The sequence below is a fragment of the Strongylocentrotus purpuratus genome, unplaced genomic scaffold, assembly GCF_000002235.5.
Source record: "Strongylocentrotus purpuratus isolate Spur 01 unplaced genomic scaffold, Spur_5.0 spur5_scaffold_21, whole genome shotgun sequence".
Lineage (NCBI taxonomy): Eukaryota > Metazoa > Echinodermata > Echinoidea > Camarodonta > Strongylocentrotidae > Strongylocentrotus > Strongylocentrotus purpuratus.
In genome coordinates this window covers 1,014,799-1,034,341 of record NW_022145607.1, presented here as the reverse complement: position 1 = coordinate 1,034,341, position 19,543 = coordinate 1,014,799, and the positions used below count along the sequence as shown (strand labels likewise).

General features: G+C 37.0%; 1 protein-coding gene across 1 annotated transcript in view; it reads right to left on the bottom strand.

Moving 5' to 3' along the window:
* Positions 1-3,091: 3,091 nt before the first annotated feature.
* Positions 3,092-19,543, bottom strand: part of LOC115928206 (NLR family CARD domain-containing protein 3-like) — a 34,412-nt gene continuing 17,960 nt past the window's right edge. Inside the window, exons 7-10 of the mRNA XM_030995161.1 lie at positions 17,932-18,099; positions 15,399-15,566; positions 12,863-13,030; positions 3,092-3,370 (exon numbers count right to left, since the gene is read on the bottom strand). Coding sequence (XP_030851021.1) covers positions 3,191-3,370; positions 12,863-13,030; positions 15,399-15,566; positions 17,932-18,099 — 684 coding nt within the window. The 3' untranslated portion in view covers positions 3,092-3,190. The remainder of the gene's footprint in view (positions 3,371-12,862; positions 13,031-15,398; positions 15,567-17,931; positions 18,100-19,543) is intronic.

Sequence of the window (19,543 nt, the reverse complement as noted above, 5' to 3'; positions counted from 1 at the left end):
TCTCTAAATATAACATAGTGAGATGGAGAGAAAAAGCAAGGCTTATGACATTTAAAGGGAAAGTCCACCCCCAAAATAAGTTTGTTTCGATAGAGGCAGAATAATAAGAAAATCAGGTGAGTGAAAGTTTGAGCAAATTCTGAATGAAAATAAGAAAGTTATGAATTATTGAAGTTGTGATCAATCAAATACAAATTGGCAACTCTGTGACTTATTATACGAGCTCTCCTTCATTTGCTTTGTGCATAATATTCCATAAAATCATGTTTTCTTCGTTATTGATGACGGAATATATATTTGTTCCTTGCAGGGGGAGTATAGAAACATATTTGCAATTATTATATTTAGGGAGCATGTATGGTTGAAATTTTTCTTGAGGGAAAATGAAAATTTTAGATTTTTTAGTACTGAGCAAATGGAAGTTGAGCTCGCATGATACGTCATAGAGTTGCCAATTTGTGTTTGATTGATCACAACTTTAAAAATCCTAACTTCCTTATTTTTAATCTGAATTTGCTCAAACTTTCACAGACTTGTTTCTCTCATTTTTCTACTCCTATTAAAACTAACTTAATTTCAGGGTGGACTTCCCCTTTAAGTGCCGTTTTGGGTAGGGAGGGGGGATATCTTGCATAATTACGGACCCATTCTTATTTTGTATAAATATGTCAGATAGGGGTTTGCCCCTACTCTCGATCCGCCATTATTCATCCCGTAAAGTGATCATGTGATGCCAACGGATATCCTTGCTGGCACACACCGTCTTGTAAACTCTGGAAAAGGAGCTATTTAAATTCAATTATTATTATTATTACTATTATTATTATTATTATTATCATTATCATTATCCTCTGAGATACAAATCTCGAATGAAAAGTGTCTCAATCTGTCGTGCAAACTTGTACCTGATTAATTTAGTGAAAAGCAGAATAATAATAACCTGGCTGAATTGATGATATGATTTGCCTAATGTTCACATTCCACAGTCTCTCCTAGATATAGTTTTGAAAGAACTGATGGAAGTGATCAATTCTTGTTCAACATGGAAGTCGTCTATTGCCATTTGTCAATATAATTGGATGAAGTATAGTTATGAAAAATATTGTTTTTACTATTAATCTTTAATATTACGTTTGTCCGTTTTTGTATAAGGACAGAAAATGTTTACTTTTCGCATCAAGCGGATCTAGCTTTTTGCTAAGACGATGCGGAGCATCTTACTAGAGCCACGTAGCGGCGAGGCGATTTTTTTTTTTTTTTTTTTTTTGGTGCTCTTTTTTACTCCCGTAAGTGATGTTTTCCTGGCATCTACTAACACAATTGAGACCATGAAAAGCAGTGCATGATAACGTCTTTTTAAATCACAGTTTAATACACAGTTATATTCAGAGTTATCATGTGTTTGGTTAAGTTACCAGATGAGTTGAATATCTTCTCACAATATGGCGTTTGTCTATGCACACCACATTTTGACTTGGCAGCCTAGGGGGGGGGGGGGTTAAACCCCCTAACCCCCCCCCTGGTTTTCAGATGAGCATATTTTGATACCTTATTTGTGACATTGGCATGATATTAATTGGCGTGGGTTCCAGGGGGCGGAGCCCCCTGAAACTAAGGGGTTTTAGGAATTAAATTACCATCAGATGAGCATCTAGGGGCCCGCCTTAGGGCCCTAAGTGGAATCCGGGGAGCAGAGCCTTCGGAAGCTCAGGGTTTTTTCGGATTTAAACAGGGTCAGATGAGCATATTTTGATACCTCATTATATTTAGACACTGGCAGGTCACTATTCTTTCTTTCTATTTCTCTTTAATAAAATTTTTCAAAAAAGTGGGAGGGGAAGCTCGAAGCTCCCGAGCCCCGCCGTTCCGCGGGCCCTGACATTTAAGCCTTTAAATAAGCATATTTCTCGCCTGACGGTAATTTTAGGAATTTGTCATCTCAAAAAAACGAATACAAAAGTATAAATTACTAAAAAGTGAGGAAAAATCTCGGAAAATTACGTTTTTTCAGCAACATTTGTACATCACCGGTATCGAATTAGAAATAAACCACGTTTGCATTTCATTGGGGGGGGGGGGGCACCCTACCCCCATCCGTAAGCCAGTGCAATGTAATACATGTATATAATGTGTACTTAATTTTTATATTGGCTTACATTTGCTCTTTCCTCTCATTTCTTTTTTTATGTTATTGTTTATCCTTGATTTGTTACTCTCTTTATTGTCCGTATGCTATGTTTTTTTAACAGTCTTCTGCACTCTGTTGGACCTAAATTTCTAATTCAATAATCTCAATTTCAATTTCATTTATATAATATGTGATCAATCAGATATGTGTCATAAGGCCGGATAATAGTTTCATTTTATTTTAAAGATATTTAATATACATGTAATACTTTGATAGCATTAAATCAGGTAAAGAAAACCCCAGTATAAATATTAAACATGCTAGTTACATTATATTTCTATGGAGAGTCAATGCGATTATGTTATTGAAATTGTACATTTGTAATATGTTACTGAAATTGCAAATTTGTAATATGTTATCTACAATTTCTATGTTGGCGTTACATATGCTCGTGCCTCGCCTTTCTTTATATTTTTATTCTTTATCCTTGATTTGTTACTGTCTTATTTGTCCTTATGCTATATTTTTACCAGTCTTCTGAGTGCATCAGTTGGTTGGGCGGAGGGACCTTCACGGTTACAGTAATTAACTTTGCTCTCTTCTTCCCTGGCCGCCATCTTTTGCACTCTGAATATTGCTACAAAAATTTGTATTTGCACACTTTTTGTCATTCCAATTTTGTATTTACCATGTTTATATTGTTAAATTGTTATATTTCTTGAAAGTGCCGAATAAATAATACAATAATACAATACAATACATCCCCCCTCGATTTACACCTTGTTGGGGGAAAAAATCGCATCTGATCTCCCCTACCTTACTTCTTTTCCATTTTTTTCCTTTTTTCTTTCCATATCCTTCCTTCTCTGTTATTTGTTGATGGGGGCCCTTTCGCCCCCCCCCCCCTACCCCGATCTCCTTTTCCCCCTTTTATTTTTTCTTCCTCTTCTTTCTTTTCCTTTCTCTCCTCTTCCCCTCCTTTTCCTTCTCTCTCTCGCTTATTGTATTTTTTATTTGTTGCCGGGGGGAGGCAAGGCCCGCTCCCCCCTGGATCCCCCTTGATCAAATCAATACCTTTGCAGATGATGCCATCGATGACGATGTTGAGTAGAAGTCATCGTGAAACTGACCGCGGATTGTCAGGTCCTTCAGATGAGTCATCTTACAGATGAACTGAGCGACATCGCGTGATGCAGAGGGACGTTTATTGAGATCTTCAGAGTAGATCCCAAGAGTCTCAATCTGTTATGATAGCAACATTATGTTGAATGAATACTTATGATTAATTATGATCCGGTAATTTTACTGATCCTACTACATGTAAACGTCGGAATGAATGAGGGGTGGCGGAGGAGGAGGGGAGGGTGGTGGACGATCCACATATTGGATGTCAAGTCTTAATCTGTTATAATAGTTACATTGTATTGGATAAACAATTGCTGACCTAACACTACTTAAAAATAATTTTAAACATTACATCATTCTTGAGTTGCCATCCTCATTATTCTACAAAAGCTATACGTTATTCTGAAATGAGATTTAGTAAAAAAAAAAAATGTTGAAAAAAATAATTGTACATAACAGAAAAGTGTGAAATAAAATGTAGATAGAAAACTTTGCAGTTTCCAAAGGGTTTCAGATATAATTCAAACGGGGACAAAGAGATTCGATTTTTCATTTGTTTCGGCTTTTGGAATTTAAATATTTAGTCTCATCAGCATTCGCAGTTGAAACGGTTGTCTCTCTATCAGCAATTCCATAGCACCCCGAATAGTCATATGAAATTCAAAATATGGTTTATATATTCACTATTGATCTTAAAATCTTCCCTCTGATTTTGTATTATGACAGAATTCACTTTTCGCATCCACTTCCTGAAACGATCAACTTTTCCTACCTGCTTCTTCTTAACGGTGTTCCAATAGGGAGAAAATTGTACACTTGCATTTGACTATATGGGAAAGAGTGCACCAACAGTATAAGAAAAACATGTACTGATTTGCTAAGAGTCCAACAAAATATGATCAAATCAATACCTTTGCAGATGATGCCATCGATGACGCTGTTGAGTAGAAGTCATCGTGACACTGAACGTCGAGTGTCAGGTCCTTCAGATGAGCTATCTTACAGATGAACTGAGCGAGATCACGTGATGCCGAGGGACGTCCACTGAGATCATCAGAGCTGATGTCAAAAGTCTCAATCTGTTATGATAGCAACATTATGTTGAATGAATACTAATTACAACCAAATAAAACTATATTCGAGAATCAACAATTCATTAAAAATTATATTAATATCGTTGCCGTATAGTAACATTGTGTACGATAAACTCCTAACACAATATCATTTATTTTGTGTATGATATACATGTCTTGACACCTGAAATTAGTACCACTTTGAATAGTTCATGGCTTTTTTGAGACCGAGGTAATGGTGTTTATTCATAACTGATAGATAATGACAGAGGTGATCAGTTTGTTTTTGATTGATCCCATCGAGACTGTAGGCATTGCGGATAAAGTAAATTATAATATTTTCTAGATCATGTTGACCTGTTGACTGAGGGAGTAGTGGGGAAATATGAATGAAGGACTTGGCTCATGATCTAAAGACGTACACAAAAGAGAATAAAAGAAGAAGGCAGAACGGTGGTTGCAAAGCAGTCACCAAACAGACTACTCTTGAAGGAAAGTGTGTGCTTTCAATCGGGGGATAGTCTGAACACCCTGATTATGTTATTGACAACAGTATAATGGTGGATCCATGATTGTAAGAGAGGAGGAGATTTTTTTTTTTCCCGGGCATATGATCCGTTTATTTTACTGACCCTACTACATTTTCACGTCGGAATGAGTGAGGTGGTGGTGAGGGAAGGGCGGGGTGATCCACATACTGGATGTCAAGTTTCAATCTGTTTGAATAGGAACATTGTATTGGGTAAACAATTGCTGACATTAAAAAAAAAAGAAATATTGTTATACTTTACATCATGAGACAGTTGCCATCCTTATTCATTTACATAAGCAATACGTTATACAGACATTTGATTGAAGAAAATTGTAAAAACAAACATACATGGAACACTTTTCAATTACCAAATTCACAAATATTATTCACTATCAATCATATAATCTTCACTTTGTTTTTGTATTACGACAGAAAGTTCACTTTTAACATCCATTTCCTGAAACGATCAACTTTTCCTGCCTGCTTCTCCGTTACGGTGTTCCAATAGGGAGAGTAAAATTGTACACTTGCGTATGACTATATAGAAAAGAGTGCACTTCCAGTATAACAAAAACATGTATTGATTTGCTAAGAGTCTAACAAAATATGATCAAATTATGTTTATGATGTACAAGTCTTGACACCTGAAATTAGTACTAATTTCGGTAGTTCCTCGATTCTTTTGAGACCAATATAATGGTGTTTATTCATTAATGATAGGTAACGACAGAGGTGACAACAATGCTTTTGATTGATCCAATCGGGACTGTGGGCATTACTGATAAAGTAGTGTTGAGTAGAAGTCATCGTGACACTGACCGCGGAACGTGTGCTTTTATTCGAGGAAAAATCAGAACACCCTGATTATGTTATCGACAACGTTATAGTGATGGATCAATGATTGTAAGAGAACAGGGAATTTTATCCCGCGGTCATATGATCTGGTAATTTCACTGATCCTACTACATTCATACGTCTGAATGAGTTAGGGCTAGTGGATGGGAAAGGGGGTGATCCATATACTGGATTTCAAGTCTTAATCTGTTATAAAAGTAACATTGTATTCGATAAACAATTGCTGACATTAAATACATATAAATATTGTTATACTTTACATCATGAGACAGTTGCCATCCTCAGGCGTGGCTCCAGGATTTCTTAGGGGTGGTGGCCCAACTTTGATTTTTTTTTTTTTTTTTTTTTTTTTTTTAAATAAGATTCCTAAAATATATGATCACATCTATACCTTTGCAGATGATGCCATCGATGACGCTGTTGAGTAGAAGTCATCGTGACACTGAACGCGGAGTGTCGGGTCCTTCAGATGAGTCATCTTACAGATGAACTGAGCGAGATCACGTGATGCCGAGGGACGTTTACTGAGATCAGGAGAGTAGATCCCAAGAGTCTCAATCTGTTATGATAGCAACATTATGTTGAATGAATACTAATAACAACCAAATAAACTAAATTCAAGAATCAACAACTTGTTTTAAATTGTACTAATATCGTTGCCACAATGAAAGACTCTCATTACAATCACATTTATTAGGTTTATGATGTACAAGTCTTGACACCTGAAATAAGTACTTATTTCGGTAGTTCCTCGATTGTTTTGAGACCGATATAATGGTGTTTATTCATATAAATGATAGGTATTAAACGACAGAGGTGACAACAATGCTTTTGATTGATCCAATCGGGACTGTGGGCATTACTGATAAAGAAAATGATAATATTTTCTAGATCACATTGATCTGTTGGCTGAGGGAGTAGTGGGTAAATATGAATGAAGGACTTGGCTCATGATCTAAAGTCATACAAAACAAAAGAGAATAAATCAACGCAAAGTGTAGCATCCTCTCACCCGGTACAATTTCCTTAATTGAGCAATGTTTGCATATTTAATGGGCTGTGAACTTTGAGCTTTGATGTATGTACTCAACAACATTACTTACGTTATTGGATTAAAAAAACATTTTCGCGTACATCTAAGAAGGCATTTTCGCATATTTAATGAGCTATAACCTTTGTCTTTTGACCTACATACTCCGAAATTAAAGTGAAGGTTGAGTTCTGGGAAGAGGTGAAAAATAATTTGTGAGCGTTATCATTCTTATCATGCAAGTGCGGAAGAACATCAGATAAGACATATTCCCTGAAAAGCATGGCTCTTCAAATGCCTTCATATTCTAAATATGTCATGTAACATCGTAAAACTCGGGGGTAGGATTTTTACGCCACGTGTTCGTGTAGTCACATATACATCTTTCTCTGTACAGAGGTGGGGGATGATCCACATACTGGATGTCAATTCTTAATCAGTTATAATAGCAATATTTTGTTGGATAAACATTTGCTAAAGCTATGGTCACAAATCAGAGCAGCGACCGACCGATCAGTAGCCTGCTCGGTCGCTGCTGGAATTTAGGCATCGCCCAGCGATTAGGTCGGTGCCCGGGCGGCGACCGCCCAGCCACCGAGTGTATTTTGGGCGGCGAGTGAAAAGAGAGCAGGCGCCGCCCAAATTTTAACTACGCGCTAAAACTTCAGCGGCGACCGAACGATGCCCTAAAAACGAGCGGTGCCTGGGCGGCCGCCGCTTGGTGGCCGGGCATCCGCCGGGCAGAATTGGTTAAAAACTCGCCGCTCGGCCGCCGAGCAGGCTACTTTTGGGTAATGTGACCATAGCATAAGCTATGGTCACAAATCAATGCGGTGGCCGACCGATTAGTAGCCTGCTCGGTCGCCGCTGGAATTTAGGCATCGCCCAGCGATTTTTTTTTTTTGGAGAAGTCGAGCAGGCTGTAGAGCCCCAGCGATGCCTGGGCGGTGCCCTGTCGATTTCCCGTCGGTCGCCGGTCGATTTTAGGTCAAAACTGGGTGAAATCGCAGACCTTTTCCGCGCGGTGTCCCAGCAGTGACCGATCGGTGACCCACCGATTCCCGAGCAGTCTCCCACCGGCCGCCGGCTGATTTTAAAGATATTGCACGGCGGCCGGCCAGTGATCGGCGGGGCTCCAAAATACGCTCGGTGCCCGGCTGTTCGCCGCCCGGGCACCGAACAAATCGAACATTCGCCGCCGAGCGATTTAGGTCAAAAATCGAAGCCGCTATAAGTCAAAGGCTGCCTACCGATTTTGGACTCGCCGTCCAGTGACCGACTGATTTCCCAGCGGCGACCGGGCGGCGACCGCCCGGTCACCGAGCGTAGTCTGGGCGGCGAGTGAAAGTGAGCAGGCGCCGCCCGAATTTTAACTCCGCGCTAAAACTTCAGCAGCGACCGAGCGATGCCTTAAAAACAAGCGGTGCCTGAGCGGCCGCCGCTCGGTGGCCGGGCAAAATTGGCTAAAAACTCGCCGCTCGGCCGCTGAGCAGGCTACTTTTGGGCAATGTGACCATAGCATAACATTTCACTACTTAATTCTTTTTTACACTTTACGTCAATATACAGTAGCCTTCCGCATTAATATACATATGCAATACATTATTCTGACATTTGATTTAAATAGTACTTTGGAAAACTAACTCGACGTAGCAGAAAAGTGTGAAAACAAATATACATGGTACATTTTGCAATTTCCAAAGGGTTACAGCAATAATACAAAGGGGGACGAAGAAATTCGGATTTACATATTTGAAGGTTTATAAATTTTAATATTTAGTCTCATCAGTACTCACGATTGAAATGACTGTCTCTGTATTAGCAATCCCGAAGCACTTCGAATTGTCATATGAAATTTATATGTTGACTATTAGTCCAATAATTTTCATTCTGTTTTTATATTTTGACAGGAAGTTTAACTTTATCATCCACTTTCAGAAACGATCAACTTGTTGTACCTTCTCTTAAAGGTAAAGACCAGTATTGGAAACGCCCCAATTTCAAAAAATGAAATGGAAGCTCTCATTACCAATCATGTGAAAGAATATGTTTTGACTAATACATGATGATAAAAAAATTGCCGGGAAACCGCCTACTAATTCATATATTTGGTAAATTTGTTTCTCTCATGGTCTGTGAGAGATATAGGGTAGTCGCAAATACATCTTTCTGTGTATAGTGCTTGTAACTTTACGAAGAATGGGCCAAATTTCTTATCATTTTGATGATTCCAGAACCTTGCAGATGCTAGATGCTAGATGATCAACCTTTACTGATCGATTCCACAACGTTTCTTTCACAATGCGATCGCATGACCATAACTGGTCTTTACCTTTAACGGTGTATCAATAAGGAGAGTAAAATTGTACAATTGCGTTTGACTATATAGGAACGAGTACACCTCTAGTATATCCAAAACATGTAGTGATTTGTTGAGAGCCCTGGAACATACGATCAAATTAATACCTTTGCAGATGTTGCCATCGATGACGATGTTGAGTAGAAGTCATCGTGATACTGACCCCAGAGTTTCAGGTCCTTCAGATGAGTCATCTTACAGATGAAATGAGCGACATCACGTGATGCCGAGGGACGTTTACCGAGATCATCAGAGTCAAACTTAAGAGTCTCAATCTGTTATGATAGCAACATTATGTTGAATGAATACTAATATCACAACCAAATATACTATATTTAAGAATCAACAACTTGTTTTAAAATTGTAATAATATCGTTGCCACAATGAAAAACTCTCTTCACAATCCTATTTATTATGCTTAAGATGTACAAGTGATCTTGACACCTGAAACTAAAACTAATGTCAATAGTTTATGGCTTCTTTGAGACCGATTCAATGGCGTTTATTCATAAATGATAGATAATGACAGAGGTGATTAGTTTGTTTTTTATTGATCCAATCGAGACTGTAGGCATTGCGGATAAAGAAAATTATAATATTTCCTAGATCATGTTGACCTGTTGACTGAGGGAGTAGTGGGTAAATATGAATGAAGGACTTGGCTCCTGATCTAAATTCTAACGGAACAAAAGAGAAGAAGTCAACGCAAAGCGTAGCATCCCCTCGCCAGGTACAATTTCCTTAATTGAGCAATGTTTGCATATTCAATGGGATGTGACCTTTGAGCTTTGACGTGTGTACTCAACAACATTACTTACGTTATTGGATTTAAAAAAAAACGTTTTCGCGTATATCTAAGTAGGCATTTTCGCATATTTAATGAGCTATGACCTTTTGTCCTTTGACCTACAAACTCCAAAATTAAACATAGGCTGTATTTTAATACCATGTGCCTTCATATTATATTCGTCGACGAGGGGTTTAATAAAACAAGAAGGTATAACGGTCACAAGCCAGTCCTCAACCACACTACTCTACATGGAAAACGTGTGCCTTTAATAGGGGGAAATCAGAACACCCTGATTATGTTATCGACTACATTATATTGATGGATCCATGATTGTCAGAAAAGAGGGTATTTTATCCTGCGGTCATATGATCCGGTAATTTTACTGATCCTACTACATTTAAACGTCGGAATGAAAGAGGGGTGGCGGAGGAGGAGGGGGGACGATCCACATACTGGATGTCAAGTCTTTATCTGTTATAATAGTTACATTGTATTGGATAAACAATTGCTGACATTACACTTCTTAAAAATAATTTTAAACATTACATCATGCTTCAGTTGCCATCCTCATTATTTTACTTAAGCTATACGTTTTTCTGCAATTTGATTTAGAACAAAATATTAAAAAAATAATTGTACATAACAGGAAAGTGTAAAATAAAAAGTACATGGAACACTTTGCAGTTTCCAAAGGGTTTCAGATATAATCCAAACTGGAACAGCCTCAATCTGTTATGATAGCAACATTATGTTGAATGAATACTAATAACAACCAAACAAAACTATATTCGAGAATCAACAATTCAGTAAAAATTATATTAATATCGTTGCCGTATAGTAACATTGTGTTAGATAAACTCCTAACACAATATCATTTATTTTGTGTATGATATACAAATCTTGACACCTGAAATTAGTACCACTTTCAATAGTTCTTGGCTTCTTTTGAGACCAATTCAATAGTGTTTATTCATAACTGAAAGATAATGACAGAGGTGATCAGTTTGTTTTTGATTGATCCCATCGAGACTGTAGGCATTGCGGATAAAGTAAATTATAATATTTTCTAGATCATGTTGACCTGTTGACGGAGGGAGTAGTGGGGAAATATGAATGAAGGACTTGGCTCATGATCTAAAGACGTACACAAAAGAGAATAAAAGAAGAAGGCAGAACGGTGGTTGCAAAGCAGTCACCAAACAGACTACTCTTGAACGAAAATGTGCCCTTTCAATCGGGGGATAGTCTGAACACCCTGATTATGTTATTGACAACAGTATAATGGTGGATCCATGATTGTAAGAGAGGAAGAGATTTTTTTTTTTCCCGGGCATATGATCCGTTTATTTTACTGACCCTACTACATTTTCACGTCGGAATGAGTGAGGTGGTGGTGGTGAGAGATGGGCGGGGTGATCCACATACTAGATGTCAAGTCTCAATCTGTTTGAATAGGAACATTGTATTGGGTAAACAATTGCTGACATTAAAAAAATATATATATTGTTATACTTTACATCATGAGACAGTTGCCATCCTCATTCATTTACATAAGCAATACGTTATACAGACATTTGATTGAAGAAAATTGTAAAAACAAACATACATGGAACACTTTTCAATTACCAAATTCACAAATATTATTCACTATCAATCATATAATCTTCATTTTGTTTTTGTATTACGACAGAAAGTTCACTTTTAACATCCATTTCCTGAAACGATCAACTTTTCCTGCCTGCTTCTCCGTTACGGTGTTCCAATAGGGAGAGTAAAATTGTACACTTGCGTATGACTATATAGAAAAGAGTGCACTTCCAGTATAACAAAAACATGTATTGATTTGCTAAGAGTCTAACAAAATATGATCAAATCAATACCTTTGCAGATGATGCTATCGATGACGATGTTGAGTAGAAGTCATCGTGATAATGACCGTTCAGTGTCAGGTCCTTCAGATGAGTCATCTTACAGATGAACTGAGCGAGATCACGTGATGCATAGGGACGTTCCCTGAGATCATGAGAGTCGATATTAAGAGTCTCAATCTGTTATGATACCAACATTATCTTGAATGAATACTAATAACAACCATATAATATTATATTCTAGAATCAACAATTCGTTTTAAATTATATTAATATCGTTGCCACAATGAAAGACTCTCATTACAATCACATTTATTAGGTTTATGATGTACAAGTCTTGACACCTAAAATAAAGTACTAATTTCGGTAGTTTCCCGATTCTTTTGAGACCGATTCAATGGTGTTTATTCAAAAATGATAGGCAACGAAAGAGGTGATGAATATGTTTTTGATTGATCCAATCGGAACTCTTGGCAGTACGGATTTTAAAAAAATAATAATATTTCTAGCTCATATTGACCTGTTGACTGAGGGAGTAGTGGGGAAATATGAATGAAGGACTTGGCTCATGATCTAAAGTCTTACAGAACAAAAGAGAAAAAAGAAGAAGGCAGAACGGTGGTCGCAACGCAGTCACCAAACAGACTACTCTTGAAGGAAAGTGTGTGCTTTCAATCGGGGGATAGTCTGAACTCCCTGATTATGTTATTGACGACATTATAATAGTGAATCCATGAATGTCAGAGAAGAGGGCATTTTTCCCCGGGCATATGATCGGGTAATTTTACTGACCCTTCTACATTTTCACGTCGGAATGAGCGAGGGTGGTGGTGACTGGTCAGGGAGGGGGAGGGGGAGCGATCCACATACTGGATGTCAAGTTTTAATCTGTTATAAAAGTAACATTGTATTCGATAAACAAATGCTGACATTAAAATACATACAAATATTGTTATACTTTACATCATGAGACAGTTGCCATCCTCATGCGCGGCTCCAGGATTTCTTAAGGGTGGTGGCCTATATTTTATTTTATTATTATTATTATTTTTTTAATTTTTTTTAAAAATAAGAGTCCTAAAATATATGATCACATCTATACCTTTGCAGATGATGCCTGCGATGATGATGTTGAATAGAAGTCATCGTGATACCGACCGTCGAGTGTCAGGTCCTTCAGATGAGTCATCTTACAGATGAACTGAGCGAGATCACGTGATGCCGAGGGACGTTTACCGAGATCATCAGAGTCAAACTTAAGAGTCTCAATCTGTTATGATAGCAACATTATGTTGAATGAATACTAATAACAACCAAATAAACTAAATTCAAGAATCAACAAATTGTTTTAAATTGTAATAATATCGTTGCCACAATGAAAAACTCTCATCATATTACATTTATTATGTTTAAGATGTACAAGTCTTGACACCTGAAATAAGTACTTATTTCGGTAGTTCCTCGATTGTTTTGAGACCGATATAATGGTGTTTATTCATATAAATGATAGGTATTAAACGACAGAGGTGACAACAATGCTTTTGATTGATCCAATCGGGACTGTGGGCATTACTGATAAAGAAAATGATAATATTTTCTAGCTCACATTGATCTGTTGGCTGAGGGAGTAGTGGGTAAATATGAATGAAGGACTTGGCTCATGATCTAAAGTCATACAAAACAAAAGAGTAGAAATCAACGCAAAGCGTAGCATCCCCTCGCCGGGTACAATTCACCTTAATTGAGCAATGTTTGCATATTCAATGGGATGTGAACTTTGAGCTTTGATGTATGTACTCAACACCATTACTTACGTTATTGGATTAAAAAAACATTTTCGCGTATATCTAAGAAGGCATTTTCGCATATTTAATGAGCTATAACCTTTGTCTTTTGACCTACATACTCCGAAATTAAAGTGAAGGTTGAGTTCTGGGAAGAGGTGAAAAATAATTTGTGAGCGTTATCATTCTTATCATGCAAGTGTGGAAGAACATCAGATAAGACATGTTCCCTGAAACGCATGGCTCTTCAAATGCCTTCATATTCTAAATATGTAATGTAACATCGTAAAACTCGGGGGTAGGATTTTTACGCCACGTGTTCGTGTAGTCACATATACATCTTTCTGTGTACAGTGTTTGTAACTTTACCAAGACTTGGCCAAATTTCTTATCATTTTGATGATTCCAGAACCTTGCAATACACACAAATTACTATATGCTAGATGATCAACCTTTTCTTGTGGATTCCACACCGTTTCTTTCACAATGCAATCGCATGACCAGAACTCATCTTCATCTTTAAACATAGGCTGTATTTTAAACCACGTGCCTTCATATCAAATTTCATTTACATCCGTTAAACATTAAAGTTATCAAACGGAAACCAGATTTTTTACGGAAGGACAGAAGGAAGGACGTGCGGCAGCTTTACTACATGTACTGTATATCGCCTCTGACTTCGTCGACGAGGGGTTTAATAATACAAGAAGGCATAACGGTCACAAACCAGTGCTCAACTACACTACTCTACATGGAAAATACGGGCTTTTAATCGGGGGAAATCAGAACAACCTGATTATGTTATCGAATACACCATAGTGATGGATCAATGATTGTAAGAGAAGAGGGGATTTTTCATCCCGCGGTCATAATTATTATGATCCGGTAATTTTACTGATCCTATTACATTTAAACGTCGGAATGAATGAGGGGTGGCGGAGGAGGAGGGGGGGGGGGTGGACGATCCACATATTGGATGTCAAGTCGTAATCTGTTATAATAGTTACATTGTATTGGATAAACAATTGCTGACATTACACTTCTTAAAAATAATTTTAAACATTACATCATGCTTTAGTTGCCATCGTCATTATTTTATAAAAGCAATACGTTTTTCTGCAATTTGATTTAGAACAAAATATTGAAAAAATAATTGTGCATAACAGAAAAGTGTGAAATAAAATGTACATGAAACACTTTGCATTTTCCAAAGGGTTTCAGATATAATACAAACGGGGACAAAGAGATTTGACTTTTCATTTTTGTAGGTTTTTATATTTAACTATTTAGTCTCATCAGTATTCACAATTGATATAACTGTCTTTCCATCAGTATTTCCGTAGCACTTCGAATTGTCATATGAAATGAAAAATATGGTCAATATTATTCACTATCAATCATATAATCTTCATTCTGTTTTTGTATAATGACAGCAATTCACTTTTCGCATCCACTTCATGAAAGGATCATCTTTTCTTACCTACTTCCTCTTAATGGTGTACCAATAGGGAGAGTAAAATTGTATACTTGCGTTTCACTATGTAGGAAAGAGTACATCTCAGTATAACAACATTATGTACTGATTTGCTAAGAGTCCAAACAATGCCTCCTATTCATCCAAGCGTGGACACATACCACACAAGAATGATACCAAATGAATTGGGAGGAAACACTCTTTCATGAAATGTATAATAATTTACTGGTCATAGATGATTTTTTAAATAATTAGCAATTTTCTAAGTGTAAACTTTTTTTTGCCTCACACGGTATAGGAAAGAATGCACTTCCAGTATAACAAAAACATGACTTGTAGTGATTTGCTAAGAGTCTAACAAAATATGATCAAATCAATACCTTTGCAGATGATGCCATCGATGACGATGTTGAGTAGAGGTCATCGTGATACTGACCGCAGAGTGTCAGGTCCTTCAGACGAGTCATCTTACAGATGAACTGAGCGAGATCACGTGATGCTGAGGGACGGTCATTGAGATCATCAGAGCGGATGTCAAGAGTCTCAATCTGTTATGATAGCAACAATATGTTGAATATATACTAATAACATCCATATAATACTATATTCTAGAATCAACAATTCGTTTTAAATTATATAAATATCGTTGCCACAATGAAAAACTCTCATTACAATCACATTTATGATGTTTATGATGTACAAGTCTTGACACCTGAAATAAGTACTTATTTCGGTAGTTCCTCGATTGTTTTGAGACCGATATAATGGTGTTTATTCATATAAATGATAGGTATTAAACGACAGAGGTGACAACAATGCTTTTGATTGATCCAATCGGGACTGTGGGCATTACTGATAAAGAAAATGATAATATTTTCTAGCTCACATTGATATGTTGGCTGAGGGAGTAGTGGGTAAATATGAATGAAGGACTTGGCTCATGATCTAAAGTCATACAAAACAAAAGAGTAGAAATCAACGCAAAGCGTAGCATCCCCTCGCCGGGTACAATTCACCTTAATTGAGCAATGTTGCATATTCAATGGAATGTGAACTTTGAGCTTTGATGTATGTACTCAACACCATTACTTAAGTTATTGGATTAAAAAAACATTTTCGCGTATATCTAAGAAGGCATTTTCGCATATTTAATGAGCTATAACCTTTGTCTTTTGACCTACATACTCCGAAATTAAAGTGAAGGTTGAGTTCTGGGAAGAGGTGAAAAATAATTTGTGAGCGTTATCATTCTTATCATGCAAGTGTGGAAGAACATCAGATAAGACATGTTCCCTGAAACGCATGGCTCTTCAAATGCCTTCATATTCTAAATATGTCATGTAACATCGTAAAACTCGGGGGTAGGATTTTTACGCCACGTGTTCGTGTAGTCACATATACATCTTTCTGTGTACAGTGTTTGTAACTTTACCAAGACTTGGCCAAATTTCTTATCATTTTGATGATTCCAGAACCTTGCAATACACACAAATTACTATATGCTAGATGATCAACCTTTTCTTGTGGATTCCACACCGTTTCTTTCACAATGCAATCGCATGACCAGAACTCATCTTCATCTTTAAACATAGGCTGTATTTTAAAACCACGTGCCTTCATATCAAATTTCATTTACATCCGTTAAACATTAAAGTTATCAAACGGAAACCAGATTTTTTACGGAAGGACAGAAGGAAGGACGTGCGGCAGCTTTACTACATGTATATCGACTTCGACTTCGTCGACGAGGGGTTTAATAATACAAGAAGGCATAACGGTCACAAACCAGTGCTCAACTACACTACTCTACATGGAAAATGCGGGCTTTTAATCGGGGGAAATCAGAACAACCTGATTATGTTATCGAATACACCATAGTGATGGATCAATGATTGTAAGAGAAGAGGGGACTTTTCATCCCGCGGTCATAATTATTATGATCCGGTAATTTTACTGATCCTATTACATTTAAACGTCGGAATGAATGAGGGGTGGCGGAGGAGGAGGGGGGGGGGGGGGTGTGGACGATCCACATATTGGATGTCAAGTCGTAATTTGTTATAATAGTTACATTGTATCGGATAAACAATTGCTGACATTACACTTCTTAAAAATAATTTTAAACATTACATCATGCTTCAGTTGCCATCGTCATTATTTTATAAAAGCAATACGTTTTTCTGCAATTTGATTTAGAACAAAATATTGAAAAAATAATTGTGCATAACAGAAAAGTGTGAAATAAAATGTACATGAAACACTTTGCATTTTCCAAAGGGTTTCAGATATAATCCAAACGGGGACAAAGAGATTTGACTTTTCATTTTTGTAGGTTTTTATATTTAACTATTTAGTCTCATCAGCATTCACAATTGATATAACTGTCTTTCCATCAGTATTTCCGTAGCACTTCGAATTGTCATATGAAATGAAAAATATGGTCAATATTATTCACTATCAATCATATAATCTTCATTCTGTTTTTGTATAATGACAGCAATTCACTTTTCGCATCCTCTTCATGAAAGGATCATCTTTTCTTACCTGCTTCCTCTTAATGGTGTACCAATAGGGAGAGTAAAATTGTATACTTGCGTTTCACTATGTAGGAAAGAGTACATCTCAGTATAACAAAATTATGTAGTGATTTGCTAAGAGTCCAAACAATGCCTCCTATTCATCCAAGCGTGGACACATACCACACAAGAATGATACCAAATGAATTGGGATGAAACACTCTTTCATGAAATGTATAATAATTTACTGGTCATAGATGATTTTTTAAATAATTAGCAATTTTCTAAGTGTAAACTTTTTTTTGCCTCACACGGTATAGGAAAGAATGCACCTCCAGTATAACAAAAACATGTAGTGATTTGCTAAGAGTCTAACAAAATATGATCAAATCAATACCTTTGCAGATGATGCCATCGATGACGATGTTGAGTAGAGGTCATCGTGATACTGACCGCAGAGTTTCAGGTCCTTCAGATGAGTCATCTTACAGATGAACTGAGCGAGATCACGTGATGCTGAGGGACGGTCATTGAGATCATCAGAGCGGATGTCAAGAGTCTCAATCTGTATGATAGCAACAATATGTTGAATGAATACTAATAACAACCATATAATACTATATTCTAGAATCAACAATTCGTTTTAAATTATATTAATATCGTTGCCACAATGAAAAACTCTCATTACAATCACATTTATTATGTTTATGATGTACAAGTCTTGACACCTGAAATAAGTACTTATTTCGGTAGTTCCTCGATTGTTTTGAGACCGATATAATGGTGTTTATTCATATAAATGATAGGTATTAAACGACAGAGGTGACAACAATGCTTTTGATTGATCCAATCGGGACTGTGGGCATTACTGATAAAGAAAATGATAATATTTTCTAGATCACATTGATCTGTTGACTGAGGGAGTAGTGGGTAAATTTGAATGAAGGACTTGGCTCATGATCTAAAGTCATACAAAACAAAAGAGAAGAAATCAACGCAAAGCGTAGCATCCCCTCGCCGGGTACAATTCACCTTAATTGAGCAATGTTTGCATATTCAATGGGATGTGAACTTTGAGCTTTGATGTATGTACTCAACACCATTACTTACGTTATTGGATTAAAAAAACATTTTCGCATATATCTAAGAAGGCATTTTCGCATATTTCATGAGCTATAACCTTTGTCTTTTGACCTACATACTCCGAAATTAAAGTGAAGGTTGAGTTCTGGGAAGAGGTGAAAAATAATTTGTGAGCGTTATCATTCTTATCATGCAAGTGTGGAAGAACATCAGATCAGACATGTTCCCTGAAACGCATGGCTCTTCAAATGCCTTCATATTCAAAATATGTCATGTAACATCGTAAAACTCGGGGGTAGGATTTTTACGCCACGTGTTCGTGTAGTCACATATACATCTTTCTGTGTACAGTGTTTGTAACTTTACCAAGACTTGGCCAAATTTCTTATCATTTTGATGATTCCAGAACCTTGCAATACACACAAATTACTATATGCTAGATGATCAACCTTTTCTTGTGGATTCCACACCGTTTCTTTCACAATGCAATCGCATGACCAGAACTCATCTTCATCTTTAAACATAGGCTGTATTTTAAAACCACGTGCCTTCATATCAAATTTCATTTACATCCGTTAAACATTAAAGTTATCAAACGGAAACCAGATTTTTTACGGAAGGACAGAAGGAAGGACGTGCGGCAGCTTTACTACATGTATATCGACTTCGACTTCGTCGACGAGGGGTTTAATAATACAAGAAGGCATAACGGTCACAAACCAGTGCTCAACTACACTACTCTACATGGAAAATGCGGGCTTTTAATCGGGGGAAATCAGAACAACCTGATTATGTTATCGAATACACCATAGTGATGGATCAATGATTGTAAGAGAAGAGGGGACTTTTCATCCCGCGGTCATAATTATTATGATCCGGTAATTTTACTGATCATATTACATTTAAACGTCGGAATGAATGAGGGG